This window comes from Triturus cristatus, chromosome 5_1 (genome assembly GCF_964204655.1).
Source record: "Triturus cristatus chromosome 5_1, aTriCri1.1, whole genome shotgun sequence".
Lineage (NCBI taxonomy): Eukaryota > Metazoa > Chordata > Amphibia > Caudata > Salamandridae > Triturus > Triturus cristatus.
The window spans coordinates 1001266155-1001292205 of record NC_140587.1 but is presented as its reverse complement, the minus strand read 5'-3'; the positions used below and the strand labels follow the sequence as shown (position 1 = coordinate 1001292205).

General features: G+C 46.4%; 1 protein-coding gene across 1 annotated transcript in view; it reads left to right on the top strand.

Moving 5' to 3' along the window:
• The window catches only part of NSUN2 (NOP2/Sun RNA methyltransferase 2), a 503790-nt gene that overhangs the window by 204840 nt on the left and 272899 nt on the right, over positions 1–26051 (top strand). The window contains exons 11-12 of the mRNA XM_085606101.1: positions 5296–5426; positions 20702–20798. Coding sequence (XP_085462227.1) covers positions 5296–5426; positions 20702–20798 — 228 coding nt within the window. The remainder of the gene's footprint in view (positions 1–5295; positions 5427–20701; positions 20799–26051) is intronic.

The window sequence follows — 26051 nt, the reverse complement described above, 5'->3', positions numbered from 1 at the left end:
CAAAAAAGCTCCGAGCTTTAAAGCAGCACTCCACAAAGGTAAGTTGAACATTGGCAGTAAAACTATGGTTGGAAAACGGACCCCACCGAAGGGGAATAATTGGGACTACTACTCCCTGCATGCTGTTTACTGGAAAGAACGTGCATGATGGGAAAAAGATGTGGCAGTCCATCACTGGTTTTCCTTCTTGCATTCCCTATGATGAAGATGCCGGAGGCATTGAAACGCGTCAGGGATTTTTACTAATTGGGTCTGTGCAACCGTTCTCTACCAATAAAGTTCAGTGAACCAATCCACTGCGGAGTGCGTCTCTAAAAGCTCGGAGGCTCTTTTGAAATATATATATATATATATATATATTCACTGAAAAAACCATAGGTTTCACACATTTTATAGTTAGCTGGGCATTTCCCTCGTAAAAAAACAATGAAATTCCCCCGTTATAGTTAGTGCAGGCAACTATAACTCACGCGACCGCAATCCTCTGCTGATGACGTCAGATATTACATCACTGTATTTAGACACTTATTTACCCATGTCTTCTTCCATTCATCTTTAGCTATACATATATTACATATTTTTTTTTTTCAGAAAGACACATATGTCATCATTGATGTAATATCTGACGTCATCAGCAGAGGATTGCGGTCGCGTGAGTTATAGTTGCCTTCACTAACTATAACGGGGGAATTTCATTGGTTTTTTACGAGGGAAATGCCCAGCTAACTATAACATGTGTGAAACCTATGGTTTTTTCAGTGAATTTGCAAGGTTTTTTAAATGCTAATTCCTAACTATAACGTGTGTGAAACCTATGGTTTTTTCAGTGAATTTGTACTGTTTTTTAAATGCTAAGTTATGTATTTATTAATATATTTTTTTAAACAAAATTTTCTCACGGCGCGCGCACGGTGCGCTTCGCGCACCGTGCTCGCGCGGTGGGCTCGCGGTGCACTTCGCGCACCGCGCCCCCACTATACGCAGTTCGTGCCGTGCTCGCTCAGAGCGCTTCGCGCCCAAGGGCCAAATACATTTTTTTTTCTATAAATCGCGTAGTGCGCACACGCTGCGCGAACTTCGCAGAATTTTTTCCGTTTGGCTGGTGCGCGCAGGGTGCGCGCACTCGGCGATTTTTCGAAAAAAAAATAAAAAAATGTTTGGCCCTTGGGGGTTCTTCTGGGACCCCCTGACCATGGCTAGGGGGTCAGGAACTGTCCACCCTGCCCCCTTTTCACGTTCTCCACATTTGTTTTTCACCCCCTCAGAGTGCGAGAGACAAAATGGCGGCCGACACTTCCTGGTTTCGACCGATTCGAATGTTTACTAAGATCTAACAACCAATCAGAATTGCGCTCGCGCACGGTGCGCGCGTACAGATATATATATTGATTTAAATGCTACTTTCTCTGGAAATACTGAACAGATTTACACCAAACCTGCAAAAGGCACTTCATGGACCTTATGGCTACCTCTCTGCCAAATTTCACGTAATTCTGTTCAGCCGTTCGGGCTGTAGCTGCGACTAAAGTCCCTATGGAAAAATCCATGGGGAAAACGCGTTTTGGGACCCCCCCTTTTTCTCGGCCTCCGCTTGACGAATCACCCCGAGACTTTCAGGGTAGGAGCGGAGCGGAGCGCCCCATTAGTTTTGAAAATTTCGCGAGGAATCGTCAATCGGTGCCAAAGTTATTCAAAATCGAATTTTGAGATTTCCTATGGAAACTCGGTCCTAACTATAACTATCTACTGGCGACCGCCAGTAGATTTTATATATATATATATATATATATATATATATATATATATATATTCACTGAAAAAACCATAGGTTTCACACATGTTATAGTTAGCGGAAATTTTACTGATAAAAAACCAATGAAATTCCCCCGTTATAGTTAGTGCAGGCAACTATAACTCACGCGACCGCAATCCTCTGCTGATGCTAATACTGTATTTAGACACTTATTTGCCCATGTCTTCTTCCATACATTTTTAGCTATACATATATTACAAATATTTTTTTTTCATAAAGACACAGCAGCAGAAGATTGCGGTTGCGTGAGTTATAGTTGCCTGCACTAACTATAACGGGGGAATTTCATTGGTTTTTTATCAGTAAAATTTCCGCTAACTATAACATGTGTGAAACCTATGGTTTTTTCAGTGAATTTGCAAGGTTTTTTAAATGCTAATTCCTAACTATAACGTGTGTGAAACCTATGTTTTTTTCAGTGAATTTGTACGATTTTTTAAATGCTAAGTTACTTTACGCCATTCGTGGCGTGCACGCCCACTTAACGCAGTTCGTTCCGTGCGCGCACGGTGCGCTTCGCGCACCGCGCGCCCACTTTACGCAGTTAGTGCCGTACACGCAAGGTGGGCACGCGGTGCGCGTAGCGCACCGTGCGCACATGGAGGACATATTATGCGCTTCCTTGTGATAGGTAATCTGTTAAATTTAATTTGTAAGTGATGACAATAATACGCCATGCACAGTTTTTTTTTTTTTATTAACATTTTTAGCGTAAGCGCACCGTACGCGTACGGTAAGCGTAATCGGCGAAATTTTCAAAAAATAAAAATTTGCCGTTTTTGGCCTTAGGGGATCTTTGAGGACTCAACTAACATGGCTATGTGCATGGGCGCTGTCTAAACAGCCCCTTTATATGTTTTTTGCCTTTGTTTACAGCCCCCCCCCCTCAGAGTGCGAGTGAGAAAATGGCGGCCGCCGCTTCCTGGTTTCGACCGATTCGAATGTTTACTTAGATGTAACAGCCAATCAGAATCGCGCTCGCGCACGCCACCGTACGCGTACGGTAAGCTTACGGTAAGCGTACCGTAAGCTGGCTCAGATATATATATTGATTTAAAGGCTATTTTCTCAGAATCTACTGAACAGATTAACACCAAACCTACAAAAGGCACTTCCTTGACCTGAGGACTACCTCTCTGCCAAATTTCTAGTAATTCTGTTCAGCCGTTCGGGCTGTAGCCCTGTCTAAGGGTCCTATGGAAAAATGCATGGGAAAAACGCGTTTTGGGACCCCCCTTTTATCTCAGCCCCCGCTTGACGAATCCCCCCGAGACTTTCAGGGTAGGAGCGGAGCGTAGCGCCCCACCTATTTTGAGAAATTCGCGAGGATTCGTCGACCGGCGCCAAAGTTATTCAAAATAGAATGTTGCGGATTTCCTATGGAAACAGGGTCCTAACTATAACTACCTACTGGCGACCGCCAGTAGGTAATATATATATATATATATAACACTATGTATACATGTATATAGTATACTATGTATACATGTGAAAATGTGTTGGTCCGCCCGTTTGCCTCGGTGGCATGGAAACAATGGGTGGAACTGACGTCAGCACGCCGACGAGGTCCTCTTATGGCTCCAGTGACGTCATGCGGACTCCCGAGCTGAGCCGTGGCATTGTGATGTCCTCGTCGACGTGGGACAGCTAGGAAAGAATTTCTGCGGAATGCTGGCGCGGGGGGTATTCAGAAGGTGCGGAATCCACAGGCGGATATTGTATCCACCAGAAAAAGCGTTACTGAATGTAAGTAACTTGTTCGTTATGAATTTGGCATCTTGTCTTAATGCCACTGGGTGCAAGATGTCTGCTGTTTGTAAATGCAACACTTGGAAATGGGAGAAAATCTAAATTATGAGTTTTATGGAATCCATTTAAATATACCGTTTACTCTTCAGTTAAATTTTTTCCCATTTTAAAATGTCGCATTTGCTTACAGCAGGCATTTTGCTCCCAGTGACACAGTGTCATATTTATAAATGGAAAAAAGTCATTTTTTAAGTGGGAAAAATTTATAGTGCTGAAAATGTTTCCATAGTATGAACATTTTTTGAAGTACATTTTCAACACTTTAAATTTCTCCCATTAAAAAAAAAAAAATGGTTAAATGTTTGACACTTACGGCAAAAGGTTGGTCCTGACCCACAGGAACATACAACATAGACTCATTCATCTATACACATATATCCCATATTCATATAAACACATGTTCATAAATCCCCAAAGACCACTCTCTCACTGACACACAGAGTAGCCCTGTTATAGTGCCTGGGGTCAAAGTATTTTGTACAAAACCTAGTCTTTGGACATTAGGCTTAGATTAGATTAAACTGGGCGTGGAGGTGTCTAGTAACATTGCATGAGTGGCTTGGCCTTCAGTAGCTCACAATGATTTTCACTGATCAGAAGTAGCTTTTACGACAGAAAAGGTTGTAGACCCCTGCATCAACCCAATAAGAACCCTTCTTCCAAGTTCATAGGGATAGGGTTGTCCTTCACACCAACCGCACATTCCTCCCTAAGGTGGTATCTCACTTCCACCTTAACCAGTCCATTGAACGTCCTGTCTGATTCCACTGTGGAATGGGCTTTCCATACTTTGGACGTAAAACGAGCCCTCATGTACTACGTTGACCGAACTAAACCATTTAGGAAGACACTTGATTGCTTTCTTCAAACCCTTAAAAGGAAGGTTCTTTTCAAGTTGGCCATTGTCAGATGGATCGTTGTATGCATCCAGACGTTTAATGCAAAGCTAAGAGGACGCTGCCCACTCCTCCTAGAGACCACTCCACTCAGAAGAAAGGAGCCTCTGTCCTTCCTGGGGAACATCCCAATAGCTGACATATGCAAAGCATCTACTTGGCCCACAACCCACACTTTCCCAAAACATTACCGTGTGGACATACTAGCCCACCAACAAGCTAATGTTGATCAGGCAGTGCTCCGTACACTCTTTGCTGCAACACCACACAGGCCAGCAACTGCTTTTTGGGAGGACTGTTTTACAGTCTATGCAAAGCATGTGTATCTACAGCCACACATGCCTCGAATGGAAAATGTTACTTAGCCTGTAAGCATCTGCTCGTGGCATGTAATGCTTTCGATTCAAATGCGCCTATCCTCCTCCCTAGACACCTATGACTGTTTCAGTATCCTTTATTATCTCATTTTTCCACTTACGGCCATCTCTCGATACATCGCTTCACTTCACATTGCATTATCACCCGCCATGCAGGAAAGCAATCTGACACTGGAGCAGATAACCATGAGCATTACCAGCAAGAGGAGAAGCCACTATACCTTGTGACTTGAAAGACTTCTTCGAAGAAAAACAACTATCACACATCAAGGCCCAACACTAGTATGCACAGCATGTGAATCTACAGGACTACATCTCACAAACAGATGCTTACAAGGTAAGTAACATTTTTCTTTTATACTTTGCAGGAAAAATTGAATATTTTCTTTGTGTTTGATAGATAATGACTAAAGATGAACAGTGGTTTGCTCAATGGTCTGATGTGCCTCCAAGCCGACACACTCAAATCCGACCAACAATGTTCCCACTTAAAGATGAGGAAAAACTGAAGGAACTGAAACTAGAACGTTGGTAAGTTTATATACACTAGCAATTTCTAATTTATTTAATTATTAATATGTACATTATCAGTGAGTGGACACGTTACCTCTTGCAGATGCAACTGTTCAATTCCTTGGCCTTCTGCATATTTTAAACAACTTTCTGCTCTAGATTTGCTCTTGGTTTAAACAGTGATTCCTTATAATTTTTGTGTTGCAAACATTGTTCCCCTCTTGTGTGGAAGATTACTCTTTGGTTTTATCCTTAGAAAGACCCTGCAATTACTCTTTGGGGTTGAAACATGGATGAATTATTCACAGATTGTCTACAAGCGATTAATTACATAAAACTTCAGCTACTTGCTGTTGTAATGCAGTGTTTTACTGGTACATATTTGGTAACATCTTTAATTCAGCTCCTGGACTTTTTCACTGTGCCATTTCACTATTTTGTGTACTAGACCACCACTCAGTTTTAATCAAAGCCTTTTCTATCTTGCTCAGTCAAAAATGTATACATATGTGTTTATGTAAGAAAGTGGCTCTGTATATACTGTACCAAAGTAAGGTTCAGTGTGCACAGAGTCCACAGTCACCGGAGGTTTGGCAGAGGCTAAAGTTAGATATAACCTTACTCCCTAAAGCAGTAGTTCCCAAACTGTGCGCCGCGGCACCCTGGTGCGCCGCAAAAACCATCCAGGGGCGCCATGGTTGCAGTTGCTGAGCAGAGTGCATTAGGAATTATACCGGGCTCTGGAGTGCAGGCCCAGTGCGTTGTCTGGTGACCACTAGGTGGTGCACTTGCTGCCTTTTGACGACGCACCGGAGAGCAGGAGACATTCTTCTCTTCTGCTAAAGCCTGCAAGTGGTTTGAAAAAATATATAACCCACTCTGACACATAACACACCAGGCCGCACCAGAATAAAAACACCCATAGCCCCGGAAGAAATTGCCAGCCGCACATGGACCGGATAGCAGGCTAACTACAGCATCTTCTTGCTGAGTTAGCCGTAAAGGCAATGTTCTCACTGGCTGTAATTGCAGACTCCACCGCAAGCACTGGAATGGCGAATGGTCAAATCACTATAATGGCGAAAACAAAGCATACTGGTCAGTGTCTTGAAAAGACACGCAAGTTGTACACACCCACGGGCTAGCAGAGGGCCCATTGCCATTCATGTTCACATGCAAAGTGCACCGTTGTTGCACTATTTCGGATGACTTCAGGATCTGGAAGATGTATCCCTTCTATTTCTGTGACAGCATCGATCGGTACAGTGCCTGGATCTCTGGAGTGACGCAGAGCCATCCTTACAAGTGACCCTGAAGCATTCAACAAAGCAGGGGGCAGAGAGGAAGAGCTGTGCTTCATTGAAATTCATAGGGGGGCAAGTGCGAGCAGTTGTTACAGATATTTTGCTTAACAAAAGTGAGCAGATGCTTTGATTCCCGCAGTAGAGTAAGACCAAGAGGGTATTTCCAGAGTTCATTTTAAAGCCTGCAGTGACCCCTGCATGAGACATTGGTGATGTGTAGCTGATGCAGAGCAGGGTAAAGGGAACTTCTTAGAAGTGTAAACACGTATTTTTAAATAGCTTTTCCAGATTGCCTTTCCGTGTCAATTGTTACTTGCAGGAAACTGGTTTGGAGGAGAAATATTTTGCAGGAACTGAGAATCTGAGAGAAGTGGACAGTTATCAAAGCACGGAGTTTCTCCTCTCGGCAGGGTCACCCAGTGAGGTCCAGGATCAGCCAGGATATATAACTGACAGGGTATCTCAAAGCTGGCTCTCTTGTTTTTAAAAGAAAAAACCCCGGCATTCCTCCGGAAAGAGCAACTCACCCCTGTCCACGAGCCTGGAATTAAACTTTACCCATGTGAATAAGCGGCACACCCATTTGCAGTACACTGTTTTTACATACGATAAGTACATGACTATAATTTATTTTAAACATCCAGATCTTTTATTACAAATAAAACATAGAACAGATGACGAGCTTTTAGTAGTTAGCCTACATGCCAGATTTCTTTTAATACATGAACCAATCAGTTGTTTCCCTGTGTATGTTCCTTCTGTATCACTGGTACGGATTGCATTTTTGCCCTAATGGGACACGATTTTTCTTTTACATTGGTTGAAAATATATCTATAAAGATGCGTACAAAGTTATATTTTGATAGGCTACTTATTGACCAAGTGTTCTCCTTACTCGAGTGGTTCACAAGATGTATACAACATACGATCATATTACGTACTGTGTTGCACGTGTCTGGTCAGTATTGACAGTGCATTGCACCCTGTGCAGTATTGTCTGATTGTTTTATTACGAAGTGTTTGTCTGTTTGAAGATAAATACAAATATACAATTTTTTACAATTGGGTTCTATGTTGTATAACGTTTAGACTAAGAATGTTTCAGAGTGAGTCTAATGTTAAGCATTAAATTATAGAAACATTTTTTTCCTTGGCACTTTTTTTTAGAACAAAAAAGAAAATGTTTTGAATGAATGATTCCTGAGGAGTCAACTTCATATACTTCTTTGTTCTACCTAGAGTCCTTAGGTTTGAGGTCAAGTCATGAATTGCATTACCTTCTTTCTAACAGCTCTGAAGCAGTCAGTTTAATTCTGCTGTCGAGCCAACCTTCTCAAGTCCATCAAGCATACCCAGAATTAGTTCACCCTTATCAGCAAGTATAAATACTACAGCCCTGTTCTCCATTTGTAAAAAAAAAATTGCAATTGATTATTAAGACTTCCATGGAGGCTACATTGTCAATCCATTCCCTGACTAAACTATCTTTTTAAGGACAACTTAGAGGCCACAGCATTTGTATTCCAGTCCAAGGATTAAACAGCCTTAAGATAAGGCCAGCTTAAGTACACACTTCAGTCATACCACTCCTTCAGTATTCCTTGCACACCCCAAGGTTGACCATTACATGTGGATAAACTAGTTCATCTATCTCCTGAGGCCCAGTACACAATGAGAACCTTGGATTTTCCTTTCAACCCTCCTTCACCAAAGTGAGAGAATCACAGTTTACTAGGGAAATGCATTCTTTTTAATGTTGATGTTGGTGAGGTCAGGGTTATCACTTAAAGACTATTGTTCCTAACAATTTAGGAAGATGAGTCAATGCACTGTAGGGGCAACTAAAACAAAAGTGAAAATGGGAGTTTGCAGTTCAGTGAGTAAATGAATGCTAAATAGTAGAGCCTTTTGAGGAACTGTAAGAGGGAGAGGGTTGATATGAGTGGGAATAAAAAGGGACAAAAAAGGCATAGGAAGACTAGGGAAAGTGGAACCAGTGGACATGTTCATCCGAAATGGTGGAGGAACATGTACAGCAGTGTCAAACTGTGCGTTGCGGCACCCCGGTGTCCCTGGCTTGTTTTGGGTGGGATTAAAATGGAATGACTACAGAGACCAGGCTTACATCCCTCCGCCAAAAAAAAGTAATGTAATGAGGAGCTGCGCCTGGAGGCCAATTGGTCAAGGGAGCCACGGGTCAAAAAAGTTTGGGAACCATTGCCCTAAAGTGATAGCATGGTCGAGCAGTAAGGCAGTATCAGAGGACAGTGTAAATCATTTGTTGTACACACACACTCAGCAAATGGTCTCACACACTCAAGAACTGAACTCTAGGCCAATTGTTTTGTATATAAAAATATATAGTTTTATTTTAGAACCACAAGTAAGTATCAAAATACTTTCTCAGAATGAGATGCTGTAGTTAAATACTTTCAATGAGCAATAGACTTTTAAAAGCAATACTTACAGTTGTTGCAATAGGCAACACAAGTTGAACACAATTATAACATTGAGCTCAGTGGGAATTTTAAAGTAAACGCAATATTAATTACTTTGCATATTAATTACTTTGCATAGGTTTTTCTTACTCCGGGCTGGATCCTGGATTCAGCCCTGGTGCATCTCCTGTAAACAGTTGAAAGTAAACGTTTTTGTTATACAGGCGATTTTTAAGGAATATTTGTGTGTTTCAAAAACCCACACTTTCTGGCAAAAACCAGGCAATGTTATCCTATGGATGAAAGTTTGGTTATCGGAAAATCACAGTTGTAATTGCTTTGTAAGGTCAGTGCTGGGCACAAAGATCCAGCACTGGGATCTCTCCTGATAACAGGGGAGTAATTTCGATTTCTTTGATCGGGTGATTTTTAGTGAATATTTCAAAGTTTCAAAACTCAACAGAAGGAATTCCAAGTGAAAACCAGTCAATGTTACCCTGTGGAGAAAATGTAGGTTATCGGCTTTCAGGTAAGTACTCGACTGGCAGAGTTAAGGTTTTGCAGCGTGAATCTTTCTGGATTCACTATGCTGTGCATTATTCCGCGATCTGGTGGTTGGGTCCGGATTCGTAGTCTTTCTTTTGTCTTTTTTTTTTTTGTAGCCCAGGTGGGCGTCGACGTCCCACCATTTGGTGCACCTCTCGTGACGTCGTCCTGCTTCCTGCGGAAGTCCCACCTCGGGGCGCCATCTTCAGATTCTTTTTTCCGCCGTTGGGTCTGGATTGTCACCGCGAAGCTCCAGAGTTTTTTGGGGAAGAAAGAAGAAAAAGCACGAGTTTCATCGAAGAGAAGTGGAGGAAGACTACAGAAAGGAAGAGCAACAAGCCGGGACGACGAAGGAGGAGAACCTCAAAATCTTCGACGTCCAACGGAGAATGCGCACTCGGGGACACTGAGCGCAGGAATGGACAAAACACCTTTTAAATTCTGCCGTAACTGCCACCACAAATACGCACAGAAGGACCAACATCCGGTCTGCAACCTTTGCCTGCCAGTTGACCACGAGAGCAAGGACTGCAACGCCTGTTCGGCCTTCACACCGAAGACGCTCCGGGTGAGAGAGGCCCCGACACTGTACGAACTGGGCCTCTCCACCGACGACTAAGACAACGTCGCCGAAGGAACTGATGACTTCAAGGTCGCAGAGACCGATAAGAAAACGTCTGAAAAGGTAGGAGAGACGTCGAGCGCTAAACCCTCGACAGGGCCCCGACTCTCGAAAAACAGAGTCGCAGACCTCGAAAGGAACACCGGCGCCGAAAATTTCGACGACCGCGAGTGGATCCAAGGACGAAAGGACCGGCGGATCCTTCTCGAAGGACTCCCAGGTGCCGAAGACCGCCGAAAGGCAAAGGTCGTCGAAGCAAGGCCAAGAAAGTGGGCGTTCGACTTCGAAAGATAAGGTCGCGTCGACACAAGCTCCGTCGAAAAGACTGGCGCTCGACACCGAACACGCCTCTGAAATGGAGAAGAAAAAGAGGAGGCTCGAAGCAGAGATGGAGAGCATCCTTTAAAGGAAAAGGGAGTTCGACGAGAAGATGAAAAAATTCACTATCCCAATGAAACCACCGTCGATCATCTTCGAGGTCGAGGAACAGGAGGAGTTTAATGCAGAAGAACTGTCGAAGACTCCCGGAGAGGAAGAAGAAGACCTTTACTATGAGGGAGAAGAATATGAGGAACAACAATCGAACTACGGGTCGGCGCCGTCGTCCACGCAGGACCTGGAGTGGCAGGACCTCAACGCCAAAAATCCAGAAGAGCCTGTGGAGACTTACCCTTCGAGGCCTTCGCCGCCAGATGACATAGGGGCTTACAACATGGTAGTCAAAAGCGCGGCTGCAGCTTTTGGTGTTAAGCTGGAGGAAGAAAAGCCGAAAACAGACATTTTACTGGGGACACTGCTCCCTATCCAAACTAGGAGCCAGTTCCTCCCCATGCTCCAGGGTGTCATGAACGAGGCGTTCAAGGACCCAGCAACATGCAGGTCCATCACACCTAGGACGGAGAAAAAATATAAACTCCTCCCAGGACCCTCCATACATCAAAGGATTCGTCATAGCAGATTCAATCATTGCATCTACTGCCAGGAAGAGGGCATATGTCCCAGCAACCTCTGGACCACCTCCAGACAAAGAAAGTAGGAGGATGGACCTGACGGAGAGAAAAATGGAGAGAAACACGGCAATGCACTGGCGCATGGCGAACTCCAATGCCCTACTGAACAGGCACCAGTACCAACATTGGGACGAAATGGGCGAACTGATGAAGCACCTCCCCGAGCAATACCAACACAGAGCTGCGCACCTAGTGGAGGAAGGAAAGAATATAGCAAACTCTTGCCTTAAAACAGCGTTGGATGGAGCAGAAACATCAAGCAGGCTGATGGCAATTGGAATAACAGAAAGAAGGCAAGCCTGGCTCAGGATTTTGGGCTTCAAGCAAGAAGTTCAGAACAACATCCTGAACACCCCTTTCAACGGAGAGACGCTGTTCGGGGCACCGGTGGATGAAAAACTCACCCAGCTCAAAAAGGAGAACGAAACAGCAAGGTACATGGGGTCCCTGCAATTCAGAGGAATGAGAAGAGGTACCCCGACACGGAGACCTTACGGAAGAGGAGGAAACCAGCCGGGAACGTCACACCAAACATTCCAGCAGGGCCATCAGGGCGACAGCAGAAACAACACTGGCAGTACCAGCCTCGGGGCCAGTCCTTTCGGAGCAGGGGGAACGGACGAGGCCAGAGACGCAGAGGGGGAGACCAACCCACCTCAAAGTGACTTCACACGGAAAAGAGTGCTCACCCACAAAATCCCTCCGAGGGTGGAGCATCAAAGACGAGAGGGTTACACAGATCAAACGAACATGCAACACCAGTAGGCGCAGACTGAGAGGTTTCCTTCATGAATGGAAAAAGATAACAACAGACAAATGGATACTCAACATCATACCTTTCGAATACTGTATAGAGTTGGAAAGGAAACCACCAAACAGAAAAGCAAAGAGGAGGGAGCACTCAGGACGGGAGCTAGTGCAACTCGTAAAAGAAGCACAAGAACTACTAAAGGATGCCATAGAGCCAGTACCTTTAAAAGAAGGGATCAAGGGAGTGTACTCAAACTACTTCCTGGTACCAAAAGTGGACGGAACACTAAGACCCATCCTGGATCTACGGTTCCTAAACAAGTACGTAAGGACGCAAAAATTCAAAATGACGTCCCTACAAGAGGTACTCCCGCAAATCAGAGACGGAGACTTCATGTCCACCGTGGATCTCAAATATGCCTACCTGCACATCCCAATGAACAGGCAGCACAAAAGTCTGTTAAGGTTCGCCATTGGCAAGGAACACTACCAATTCACAACCTTGGCATTCGGGCTAAAGTCCGCACCAAGGGTTTTCACAAAATGCCTGGCGGCAGTGGCAGCGTACCTGCGGAGGGAAGGGATTCATGTATAACCTTATCTCGACGACTGGCTAATAAAGGCAAGTTCATGCGAAAAGTGCGAGGAACACGCACAGCGGGTCACAAACACACTAACCAAGCTGGGATTCTCAATACACTGGGGGAAATCCTCTATGGAACCAAAACAGGTGAAGATCTTCTTGGGGGCTCAGATTAACACCTTGCAGAGAACAGTGATGCCCAGCGACAAGAGAACACTGACCCTGCTGAAGGAGACGCGCCTCTACCAGAAGGGGCAAGCTCTGACAGTGAGAACAGCGAGCAAGATCATGGGGATGATGGCATCATGCATTCACCTAGTTCCCAATGTACGCCTACACATGAGGCCTTTGCAGGAATGGCTGCAACAGCAATGGTCACAAGCAAGCGGAAGTTGGGAGGATCTAGTGGTTGTAACGCACGCGGTGCAAGAAGAGAGAGCACGGTGGAACAGGGAGAACATAACTATAGGGAAGCCCTTGACACCACCAAGCCCAACGGTGACCATTACCACAGACGCATCACAGATAGGATGGGAGCACATATGGACAAGCTCAAAGTGAGGGGTCTGTGGACTCCAGCGGATGCGGTCAGACACATCAACTACCTGGAATTGAAGACCGTATTCCTAGCCCTGAAAGCCTTCCAGAAAAAACTGTACAGCCAGAAGGTGTTGATACAAACAGACAATACAACAACGATGTTCTATATCAACAAGCAGGGAGGAACACAGTCATTTCCCCTATCCAACCTGGCGCAGGAGATTTTGAGATGGGCCATCCCACTCAAAATACACCTGCTGGCCATTCACCTACCAGGGAAGGACAATGTGGAAGCAGACTGGCTCAGCAGGCAGACTTCGGCGTCCCACGAGTGGGAGCTCAATGGACAGGAAACGCAAAGGCTATTCAGAAGGTGGGGCACACCGACAATAGACCTGTTTGCAACACACCAGAATGCAAAATGCCAAAGCTTCGCATCCAGACAACCAGAAAAACAATCCAAGGGGAATGCCCTATGGATAAGCTGGTCAAAAACATTTGCCTTCGCTTTTCCACCAATACCACTGATACACAGGGTACTCAACAAGTGCAGGACCAGCAACATGACGCTGATCCTAGTGGCGCCACAGTGGGCAAGACAGGCCTGGTACTCCCAAATAGTGGAGATGGCACAGGGACCACCACACAAGTTCACCAAAAGAAAGGACTTACTCTCCATGCAGAACGGAGAGGTTCTACACCCAGAGCCAGAGAGCCTCGGCCTAGCGGCATGGCTCCTGAAGACAGAGTTCGCACACCTTAAGCTACCTCAAAGCACTATGCGAGTGCTCCGGGAGTCAAGGAGACCGACGACACGGAAATGCTATGGGGAAAAATGGAAAAGGTACACACATTGGTGCAGGAGACATAAACTGCAAAATAAGTTGACAAAGGAATCAACGGTGCTAAGATACCTCACGCACCTACTAAAGGCTAAACTATGTTCATCCTCACTAAGGGTACACCTTGCAGCGATTGTTGCCTACACACGAGGTGAGACTGGTGAAAGGTTCTTTACATCAAGAGTTGTAAAGAGGTTCCTGGAGGGGGCAAAAAGGATAGCGCCACCAAAAAGGATGCCGCCGCCGGCGTGGAACCTCAACTTAGTCCTAACGGAACTTATGAAGGCACCCTTTGAGCCCATTCACAAGGCCTCCCTTCAAATGCTAACAATGAAGACAGCCTTTCTGGTGGCAATAACCTCGCTGCGCAGAGTGAGCGAGCTGCAAGCGCTAACGCTGCAAGAGCCCTACATCCAGATACACAAGGACAGAGTCGTAATGAGAACGGACCCACACTTCATGCCGAAGGTGGTGTCGGCATTTCATATGAACCAGACAATACAAATACCAAGCCTCTTTCAGAACCCTACCACAGGCGCAGAAAGGGCACTGCACACTCTGGACGCTAGAAGGGCGGTGATGCACTACATCGAGAGAACCAAGGAGCACAGGACAACAAAGCAGTTTTTTGTGTCCTTCGCAACCAGCTTCCTGGGTGTGCCAGTAACAAAAAGCACCATCGCGCGATGGATCGCACTCACGATACAGTTCTGCCACAAACAGGCAGGGCAAGAACTATCAGAAAGGGCACGGGCCCACTCCACAAGGAAGAAAGGAGCAACAATTGCTTTTCTGGCAAACACACCCATTCAAGGCATATGCCTGGCAGCAACATGGGCTTCAGTGCACACGTTCACTAAGCACTACTGCGTGGATATACAAATGAACAAGGAAGCACAAGTAGGACAAAAGGTGCTTCAACATATATTCAACGACCAACGCTCATCTTCCACCCAGCCGCCACAAAAGTGACAAACCGCTACAAAATCGATGCACAGCATAGTGAATCCAGAAAGATTCACGCTGCAAAACGAATAGTTTCTTACCGGTCGGTGTAGTTTTGCAGCTTGAAGATCTTTCTGGATTCACTAGCGAACCCTCCCACCTCTGCCAGAAAGAGGAGGATGGAGAAGAGAGGGGAAAGACAGAGAATGGAGAACAAAAGAAGATTTGAAAAGAAATGTGAGAAAGGATATAATTGAGAAAAAATACTGTAAATGGCCTAGGGTTAAAAAAAAAAAAAAAAAAAAATCCGAAGATGGCGCCCCGAGGTGGGACTTCCGCAGGAAGCAGGACGACGTCACGAGAGGTGCACCAAGTGGGACGTCGACGCCCACCTGGGCTACAAAAAAAAAAAGAAAGACAAAAGAAAGACTACGAATCCTGACCCAACCACCAGATCGCGGAATAATGCACAGCATAGTGAATCCAGAAAGATCTTCAAGCTGCAAAACTACACTGACAGGTAAGAAACTATTCGTTCTGGGGATAGACTCGGGGGTCTCCCAGGGTCAGGTAGGTACAGTTGTTACACCCTCAGCTGCATAGGGGCAGTCGGGTGCAGAGAGAGTAGGCCCAATGTTAGCCTATGGGGGGCAGGGGACCTTTGGTTGGTGGCTGCTTGCAGGCAGGCCACGCGGCTGTGGGAGCTGAGCTCCTGGTCACTTACACAGGGCAAGTGGGGAAGTAGGAGAGGACAGATGCTGCACTTCCAGGGGCACTCGGGCGGCTGGGTGCTTTTGAGCCGTCGGGCGCTCAATGTATTTCAGTGGGAAAGCTTCAAGACGAACAAAGGCTGCAAGCTCGGAGACGGAGATTCTTCAGGTGCGACCACCACTTCGAGAGTTAAGTTGGGAAGCTGTAGGTTAGGTAGGCACCCAGGAGCTGGGCACAGGGGGCCCGCAGGGCGCTGGGTGCAGGGGTGTCTTTTGGCGTTGGGGAATCTTACCCTCTGCTGGTCGCGGTTGGGGGGGGGTCCCCGGAGTGGAGGCTGCAGGCGTCGTCAGGAGCGTCGAGAAGGGTCCTTGGGTGCTGCATTCTTGGTCACAGTCGCCGGGGGGACGTCCTCGTGGTCTTTGTTCACTCAGGCATGGGCCGGGCTCGGCGGGTGCAGAGTGTGCTGGATTCGCGGTTCCTGGCTTGGTACCAGGGGTTGTTGCTTGTTTGAGCAAAACCACTGCTCATGGGAGTCCCAGTCTTTTAGAGGAGCAAGGCAGTGAGGTCCTCCGGGGTTTTGAGGTTGCTGACCACTGGAGACGCCTGAGTTTAACAGGAGCAGGTTCGAGGGTCGACAGGCCTGTAGGGCTGGGGCCAAATCAGTTGGTGTCGTCCTCTTGTTAGCAGCTGCACAGCAGGTCTTCTTTCTTCTTGTTTCGGAATCGGGATCTGAGGAAGGAAGGTGCAGTGTGCCCCTAAATACTAAATTTAGGGGCGTTACAGGTAGGTGAAGATCAGGGACCAATGGGTCCCTTCCCTGGGGTGGGTACACCCCCTATCCTGCCACTCTCCAGTGGGAGGGGGGCAGGAGCCTAGTCCTGATTGGGTAGGGATCCCCATCCTCAAGATGGCGAGAGCCTGGAGTTGTGCTTCACCTCGCCTCCCCCACCTGAGGGGTGGGGTTGGCAGAGGCTGGCACATCCCCTTCCCTCACTTGAGTTTTCCCGCCGATCTTCCCGCCAGAGTGGGGGGGTCAGAACCGGTGGTGGTCAGTTGCTGAGTACAGCAAGTGGCCTGGAGAAGCTCACAAAGGCGGCATGTCTTTGAAGCTTCCCCTGCCCATCCTGGGGGAGGAGGCCTAGCACCTCGCCCAGGATGTGCATTGTTGCAGACCCATGAGAGCGGATGGCTCATTACCCAGGGGTCCAGCAACATGTCTGCTGGGTGGCAGCCTATGCCGCCTCTCAGTCAGGACACGGGCTGTTGGTTAGTTTCAGGGGGCAACTCTAAGTTGCCCTCTGTCGTGCACTTTACATTAAATCCCACACTGCCAGTGTGGGATTTAATGTAATGTGCTGAGAAGTTTGATACCAAACTTCTCTGTCTTCAGTGCAGCCATCATGGTGCTGTGGAGTTCGTGATGACGATTTCCCAGCACCATATACTCTTAATGGCAGCACTGCACTTACAGTGCCCAGGAATTGACCTGGGTACTATAGGGGTACAGGGCTCATGCATCTGTACCCACACCACTGGCATAGGGCACCCAGCTAGAGGGGTGACTGAGGTATGCCAGGGCAGTGTGTTTGTGGGCATGGTACACAGGGATGTGTGCCATGTCGGCTCTGTTTTGTTCTGCACCAAGACACTCAGCCTGCAAGGGCAGAGTGTGTGTGTCGGGGCACAGGGCCTCTAAGGGTGGCACAATAAGTGCTGCAGCCCTTAGGGGCCTTCTCTGGTCACAGGGCCCTGGGTACCTAAGGTACCATTTACCAGGGGCTGACATGTGGCCAGAGATGCCAATTGGGTTTAGGCTTCAATGCAGGTTTAGGGAAGGAACACAGGCCCTGGGCACCTGATTGGCAGGAGCCCAGGGCACACTCAGTCAAAGTACATCAGCAATTCAGCAAAAAGTGGGGGCATACCATGCAAGAAAGATGGCACTTTCTCACAGTTTATAAGTGAAAATTGTCTATTTTGCTTTCATGATGGTATTGTGGTTCCTTTTGAGGATTAATAGGTAGCTCTTGACGCCTTCATCCCCCCCCTCCCCTTAAAATTTGGCCTGGTACGGCCTTAGTAGTTCACGTCATGATCTTAACTGCTATGTCTATTGTGTTAAATTTGTGTTCAAGATTCTCAAGAAAAGTATTTGTTGAGTGCAGCAGGGAAAACGCCCCCCCGAAGGAATTACTTGAGATATATACAAGGCAAAATGCATTGCGATTGCCACTTATGGGGCTGGAATTTGGGGTTTCTCCAAACGACGGAAAATATGTTTATTAAATTTCTTTTGTCTGTACCAGACAGTACGTCTAATTCTATTTGTCATGCCGAACTTGGCTTACTGTACTTGGAAGACACATTTAAGATCCAGCCTGTCCTCCTGTGGCATAGGGTCTGGACCACAGATGAGTTGATTCTTAATCGCCACATACTGAAAGACGCCATGGGCCTTGACGGAGTAAAACGTATAAGATGGCTAGAATATGTTAAACTATTCTTAGGTCAGATAAGCCATCAGGAATACTATTAAGATCCCCGCACTTTACGTAATGTGTCTAGAAAGGACTTAAAGTCCAGTTGCATGACATTTTTCACTGAAAAGAGAATACTGAGTGAAATGGACAAAACAACAGTTCAATCCCACTATCTAACTCTGGCTTTTGAGCATATGCAGCCCTATATTTCAATGGTCAGTAGCGATTACGAAAGATTCTTGCTAACTAGATTTAGGTAAAACATCATATTTAGGTCTCTAAGTTTTCCAGAATTGAATGACTGGTCAAGAATATTATATAAATGCCCGTGCGATGATCTCTACGCACAATCCTCCTTACACATTCAATTCTTCTGTAAATTTTACTATAATCCTAGGAAAAGATGGATTGATTGTACCAGTGCTTAAAAAATTAGGATTGTGACAATGTCGCCCTGCATTACTAGCACTATAATTCTTGGATAGCGAATATACAATTGCTGCTATTACTGTTTTCTTAAAAAATGTTTTTAAACTGCAGAAATCAATTGTGTTTTGATATAACTGTGTTATAAATAGTGTTATTTGTCTTTCCTTCTTTTTAAATTGTATAAACTATGATATGTACTTTTATGGTATGCTTATAAAGTATCCGAATAAAGTATTTTGATGATGATGAGTGCAGCAGTATTTGCTCACACTTGTTCATCTTGTGATCATTCATCTCTATTAGCACTCTCACTCCTCCTTTCCCTGCTGCCGCAATATATTAGGTCATGCAGCATTCACCAGACCTCTTAAAAATTCAAGAGGGTCACAAGCTTTCCAGACAGCCAAGGAATGTGTTTGGGTGCGATCTATCACAAACACTGTGTGTCCTGTGTCCTGATCTTGCTGCCAACCGGGTCTGTGAATTATCAGGTCTGTTAATGGATTTAAGGGAATACCCTTTCCTTCCCCTCAGTGCAGCAAATGGAGTCACAAGGTACTACTCCCCCTCTGCTGAGGAACCTAGACAACCAAGCCTGCAACCACTGACTCAAATTGGATGGAATCACCTTTGCTCCATAAAGCTGCTTCGAGACGTGACTCTGGGATTGTCGTCTGCTGTTATGGACAACAACAATGTTGTGTCTGGCACTCGGACCACATGAAATAATTGGCCTTTTTCCATGTGGGAACAATTCGGCTTGTTTTTATAAACAAATTTTGTCCAAAACTGTTTTTGTTTCATTTTAATTTTTCTAGGCAACATGGCTTTCGGAGTGCTTAGGATTTTAAAACTTATGACTTTAAGGCTTTTATGAATATTTTAGAGGGAAACTTGCTTTTAGACGACGATCAGAGTAGTTTTTACCTTTTATTGCATTTTATGATATGCTGATATACTGGCTTTTTAGATGGCTTTTATATATCGAAACTTAGGCTGAGGAGTGGGTGTTATATTCTCGAGTTAGACCCATGTAGCGAGGCAGCTTATTGCTTACATTGCCCTTGAAAATAACATTTCAGCTGTGAACGTTTGCACACATTTGCATGCACGACAATGTTGGATTAGTTTCTCTGAAAACTACTTTGTTTGCACATCCAGCTTTGCACACATTATCACGATGCCTTGGACATCATGCACTAGGCCTCTCTACGCACTAGGTACAAAAGTCGTCCTATGTGCATCTATGGGGTGACAGCGCTATCTACATATCCATAACATCACTAATCTAGCGCGCACATTGTTGAAACTGCTTTTTATTATAAATAATAGGCATCCCGATAGATTGGTAAAGGAGGCACTTCTGCTGACACCGAAGGTCCCTGCATACTGAGAAATCACCACGCGCTAGTCTGACATTCTATGAGGGGTGTCCAACTCGAGACCAAGACGTGGTCCTTCACTATATCCGATCAGTTAATGGAGTTGGATTGCCCTTTGGGGGGATTTTTGGCTTTACACCCATACACACTCTAGGTACACTTAGTGTAGGGTCTGCATCGTAGGAGTACGTTAGATAACCATATTGCATATATGCCTGCGTATATTCATTGCTTCAGCACCATGGTAAAAATGTATCTACTGTTCACTCTTCTGGTGCTTGTACTCTTCTTTATTTTCTTCTGTCTCCTAATCATTGTACCACACGTATTTCATTCAAGAATAACGTTGGTTCAATAAATATTATTGAAAACATTCCACTGTGTATTCTCTGTATATTTCTCTGAGAATAAGTGATCACAAGTGACTGAGCGAAAGGTTCTGTGCTGTTTACACGATCCCCGAGTGATCAGGGTTGTCATGTTCAGTGGCTGCCAGCAACTGTTCACTCCCTGGTAGGTTAGGGGGGGCTTACAGTGGCACTGTGAGCTAGCGGGCCTATAGGCCAACATATCCTTCGGTGGTGTCCGGAATCCGTCTTGAAACCAAGCCCTTAGTGTATGTTGTCTAAACAATGTGCAGATCCTACAGATTAGTAGGAACTACATGACACTTGCTTTGCATCTGTATAAGCATTGTTTTTTTTCTTATAGTTTAAGAATTTTGCCACATCATCAGAACACTGGAGGGTTCTTTGTTGCTGTACTGGTGAAAAAAACATCAATGCCCTGGAACAAACGGCAGCCAAAGGTAGGTTTCTGGCTTCAAATGGTGTTTTATTCAATATAATAGTTGTAAATCTCTTGTATAATCATGTGGCTCATGAATGACTGTGGCACCTGTAGACTGTGACACCTGTGATGCCTGCTCACACAAATTCGGTGGGCAAGAACCAGAATTACACTCAATGAATCTTCTGGGGGTGGTTTTGGGTTTGTCAAACAAGGATAACAACCCTGCCAATAGAGACAGTGATGACAATTCCTTCCCGTCCAGGTTCTCAGCCGAAAAGACTTCTGCTCTACCCTCAGCCAGATTAATTTCCATCTCGCTGTCTTCCACTGCTGCTTGTTGAGCATTTCCACCAGGAAGCTGTGTAAATGAGGACTGAAGTTTTTCGCCTGTGATCTGTTGATGAATAATTAAAGTGGGAAAAGGAGGCGCTTTAATCTCTGGGAGATGGGACTGAACGCCCTCCTCATTCTCCGGTTTTACATAGGTGTCCATCTCCTGGACATCCTGGACCTCCTTTGCCCCTTCCTTTACCACCTTACCCCGTTTGGAGCTCCTTACACCCTTCGTGAGCATTGACATCATTGATGGATAGGTTTTCAAATTTGAAAGGTGCTCCCTATTTCTCTTTCGCCTGATAGTTTTTGGGAGTTTTAGGGGACTACGGTGGGCCATGGAGTGACTTGCTGAGCTTGCAGATGGCCCTCACACTCCTGACAACCCAGTGACTGAACCTACCGGTGCGTTTGAGTGCAAAAACCTGGATATCATTACAAAATATTTTGTTCTTTGAAATCTTTTGGGACCAGAGAGAACCAGAGTGATTCGGAGATTAGGAAATAACCTAACAACCTATCGAGCAGAGTAGCAAGGTGGTTGAAAAATGCTTTTAACTCTGTGGCCCCTTATATCCTCGCCTCTCCAGGCACCTCGATACCTATGCACTCCTGGGCCAATGTTCTGCCTCGCTGCGACCTCCGCGCGGCCCGACCACCGCAGCTGTCTCCTTTCGAACTCTCTGGATGGCCACTGGATCACCGGATAATTACTCAAGCTCTGGCTCAGGCTCTGGGCAAGCAGTTGCAGACACGAAATCAAAGCAAAGCCGGGGAGAAGGGGCATCACGGGGACCTTCCTGTAGGCCAGACGCTCTCCAGTCTTTAGTTCGTGCTCACTGTGCTCCGCTCTGGGCGCTACACTCTGACCTCCTGCTGTGTCACAAACGCTGTAACCGCCGTAATTTGACCAGGGACCTCCGGCGTCTCACGGTAAGCACCTTCAAGTTTCTGTAGTCTCGTCAAGGAGCCGGGAGCAAGGATGGTAATGGCCCCTTGCTCCCTTGGTGAGTTGAAGATGACGAGAAAGTCGGCGTTGAAGCGGAGCTCCTTCGCTGCTCTTTCACTGCTGCAGCTTCAAGACCACTGGCTGTAGGCTCTCTGCAAGATCTGGACCGGATTGCACGATTCCACGAAGAACTCGTGAATGAGGATAGCTTAAAACTTTGTGAAAGACATCATTCTGATCTAACAGTTCCAACAGAATCCCTTTGGCCTAAAAACAGATCTTTGAGCAATGTAAATTATAAAGCATTTTGCCATGTTGGTAGTTTCCCTTTAGTAGACTTTTAAAGATAGTATATTTTCTAAGTTCCTGTATCTTTATATCTTTATTGAGCAACCTCAGTGGTTATTAAACTCATTTGATGCAGCATTGCTAGCCTTCAGCCACCGTCTGAGACCCTCTGCATTTGTTAACACCCAGTTTCAAGCAATGCACAATCAGACATTCTTAGTTGGTACTGAGGAACCTCCACTAGCCTCCAGTAAACCAATATGTGGCATCCAACTGTCTCTTCCAGCTCAGTTAGATTTCCTCTACTGGGTCTCATCCATAGCCCAGGGGCAATTACCTCTCCCGCAGCCCATCTTGTCTGCTTCTGATATCCTTCAGCTGGCACAGAGACTTGGATGCCCTGGTAAACCCTTAATAAATCCTCTGAGGCATTAGATGGCTAGGTACAGCGAAGGGGAAATTCTGAAGGCATAAAGGAGTTGTGGGATGATCATCATTTAATACAGGGCCACTCTACCAAGCATATTAAGCAGACGTTTGGTCCATCTGTCGAGTTTTGCCTGGATATCCCAGGTAAGGGTGCTATGGTTGAGGCTCAAGGCCAGGTCTGGCTACCGGGTTATGAGAATCTCTAGGTACTGAAAGCTTAAGCGCCGAATCAGCAGGACTGGGTACCAAGTCTCATTAGTTCTGTCTCCCTTAAGAGGGATCAGCAAAGACTTAGGCAAGTTCAGTGTGAGACCTGACGAGTCCCCAAAGGTGTCACAAATAGAAGCAAAAGACACACAGATGATGGATGGAATGCAGAGCAAATTAAACATTCACCCCCAGTCAATAGATCTGGGTTAAATGCATTGTTCTTTTGCTCACTATGCCACCCCAGTTTAGACCCAGCCATATGCAAATCAGTCTTGACCCTGTGCCTCATTGGAACAGTCCAAACAGAACTGCCAAGCCAGGTTCTCCCTGGACTAGAAATAAGCATCCTGGGACCAGTTTCGGGGCATGGATAGATTTAGGCCCAGATCTCTGTACTGAGGTGAATGTATGATATTGTTCTGCATTCTGTCCATCAATTGTACTTTTTGCATTTGTCATCCAGAGTGGGACGGGTATGCCCAGATGTGGATCCCATGCTTTCCATGCCACTGGAGTCAAGCTATCCTGGCTGATGAGGGGTGAAACCCTGAAAGAGGTCCTAGGATGCTTGTTTCCAGTCCAGGGAGGACCTGGCCTGGCAGTTCGGGCTAGACTGTTCCCATTGGGTGCAGGGTCAATACTGACTTGCATATGGCTGGGTTCAAACTGGAATGGCATGGGAAGCAAAAAAACTAAGGATTTAGGCCCAGATCTCTGTACTGGAGGTGAATGTATGACATTGTTCTGCATTTCTTCCATCAATTGTTCTTTTTGAAGGGCCCTGTTTCCGCCGGACAGGCCATAAACAAAAGGACATCGTCTGCATATAGAGCTATTCTATCCTCCAATGCCATTCCCCCAGTCAAACCCCCAAACCTGGGCATCACTTTGTATCTAAGTGGCCAAGGGTTCCATGGCGAGGGAGAGCATAAGTGGGGACAGGGGACATCATTGTCTGGTGCCTCAGCCGATGGGTAATCTGGGGCGAGTACGCCATGCACCTACACCTGCGGCCCAGTGTACAGGATATGGACGCAGACTCGTAACCTGGGTCTCAGCTCCATTTTGGTCAGCACCTTCTGGAGAAAGGTCCAGTTCAGGTAACCAAATGCTTTCACCAAATCCGGGAGCATCAGTGCTATGGCACAGTGTGTGAGAAGTTGGCCTGATGTATGATGTCACTAGTTCTAGTGTACACCTTATATCAGTCCAAATACCCTTATGGTGATTGGTTGTAAAGTCAACCTTATAGACCAGCTATCCTAGTGGTAGCATGGACAAGAGCAGTCTTAGGCTAAACTCTGAATGGCATGTGAAGCCAGCTGTGATACCATATATAATCCCTTGAATACCAAATGAAAGGACACCACAACAGATATATATATAAAATAAAGTGTATTTATTCTAGTCAAACCCTCAGCACTCTTTATGAGATTAGAGGTAAGTACAACACAGTCTTATTTAAGCATACATTAAGTCACACAGGTAAGTAATATAGTTAGGCCCTAGGGGCCACGCAAACCATATACTAAGTAAGTGGTATAAGGACCACTGTCACGGAAATAGAATAGGCCTAGGCCTAGGGAATCGCTGGGGCTACACTACACTAGCGTTAGTTAGGAAGTGGGAGGCCCACGGGATTCGTGTGCAGAGTGGAAACACTCACGCGTAATGCGTAAAAGTCACTAGCAATAGTACAGTTTAGAAAACGATAGATTTAGGACACTTCCGGAGTAGCTAGGAAGTCGAGACTGAAAAACTAGACACTAGGATAGTCACTATCCTGATGAGCACCGGAGTACCCAAGTTACCTAGCCCACAGGCTGCGGGTGCCTAGGGGTGAAGGTGCGTCGGTTTTCGTCGTCGACTCCTATGGATGCCTGAAGAAAGATGCTGACAGGCAGTCAGTGAAGAGTGTCCGGTGGATCCCAAGGCTGGGATCAAGAAGAGAAGAAACCTGCAAGCAGAAGGGACAGAGTCAAGGTCACTAGCCAGTGACCACGTGGAACCAGGAAGGAACCAGGCGATGTCGTGAAGATTGCAGGTGAAGGTGAAGCTTGTCGCTGCAGCCAGGAGGACCAGGGAGCGTCGAGGACAACCAGGACCAGGAGGCGAGCTGTCCCACGAAGGCTCTTGCTGTCGGCGTCGTCGAAGTTGGACTAGGACTCACCAAGCCTTGGCAAGCGGAACCCACGAAGAACGGAGGACTTGCTTCTGGTGCAGACCAGGAAGGTCTGGGGTGCTTCTTCTTTGCAGAGAAGCGGGAGCCAGTCTGGAGGAGCCAAACCAGCGCAGAAGATTTCAGGGTGCGTCGTCACAAAGGCGACTAGCCAGCGGGCAAGCAACCGGACAGACGCGGCAAGCAGGAAAATGCAGAAGGGCCCCACGCAGGACTCGTGGAGTGTGGGGGGCTGATCTTCGGTGCAGATGGTGCTTGGGGTTGGGGCTTCTCAATCCCCGGTGCACAACTTCGAGGGTGCCTCAGAAGCTGCGCTTGAAGTTACTAGCCACTTTTCCCAGGTAGCCGGTCCCACGTCGCTCGTCGCCTCCACGGATCTCAGCTCTGCTGTGGATGTGGATCAGGGTCGGAGAAGTCTGGAAGTCAAGGCTCTGGTCGGGCTCTGCAGTCGGTTCCTCGTAGAACGTGGGCAAAGCAAAGGGTAGTCTCTTGATGGTGCCTGTTTGCACAGGGTAGCCACTCCTTGGCCACAAGGGAGATTCTTCAGTCTTCTTCTTTCGTCAAATGTCGAAGGTCCAGAGTTTCTGTTCAAGTTTGCAGGTTCAGGATAATCTAAAGTCTTGAGGCCCAACTCCCACTCTTATACTAATCTGGGGGGCTGGGATACCTGCTAGGTCACGCCTTATGGGTGGGACCTGGGAGGGGGTGGTTACACCCACTTCCCTTTGTCCAGTTTCGCGCCAGAGCTGGGGCTGGAGTGCCCCAGCGCCGGTTTGAACTGGACTATGCAAGGAACACCTTGTGTGCCCCAGGCATGTCTCATTCCTTTCAGCCCACCCTGCCCCAATACACTAAAGGCTGTCTGGGGAGGTGCTAGCACC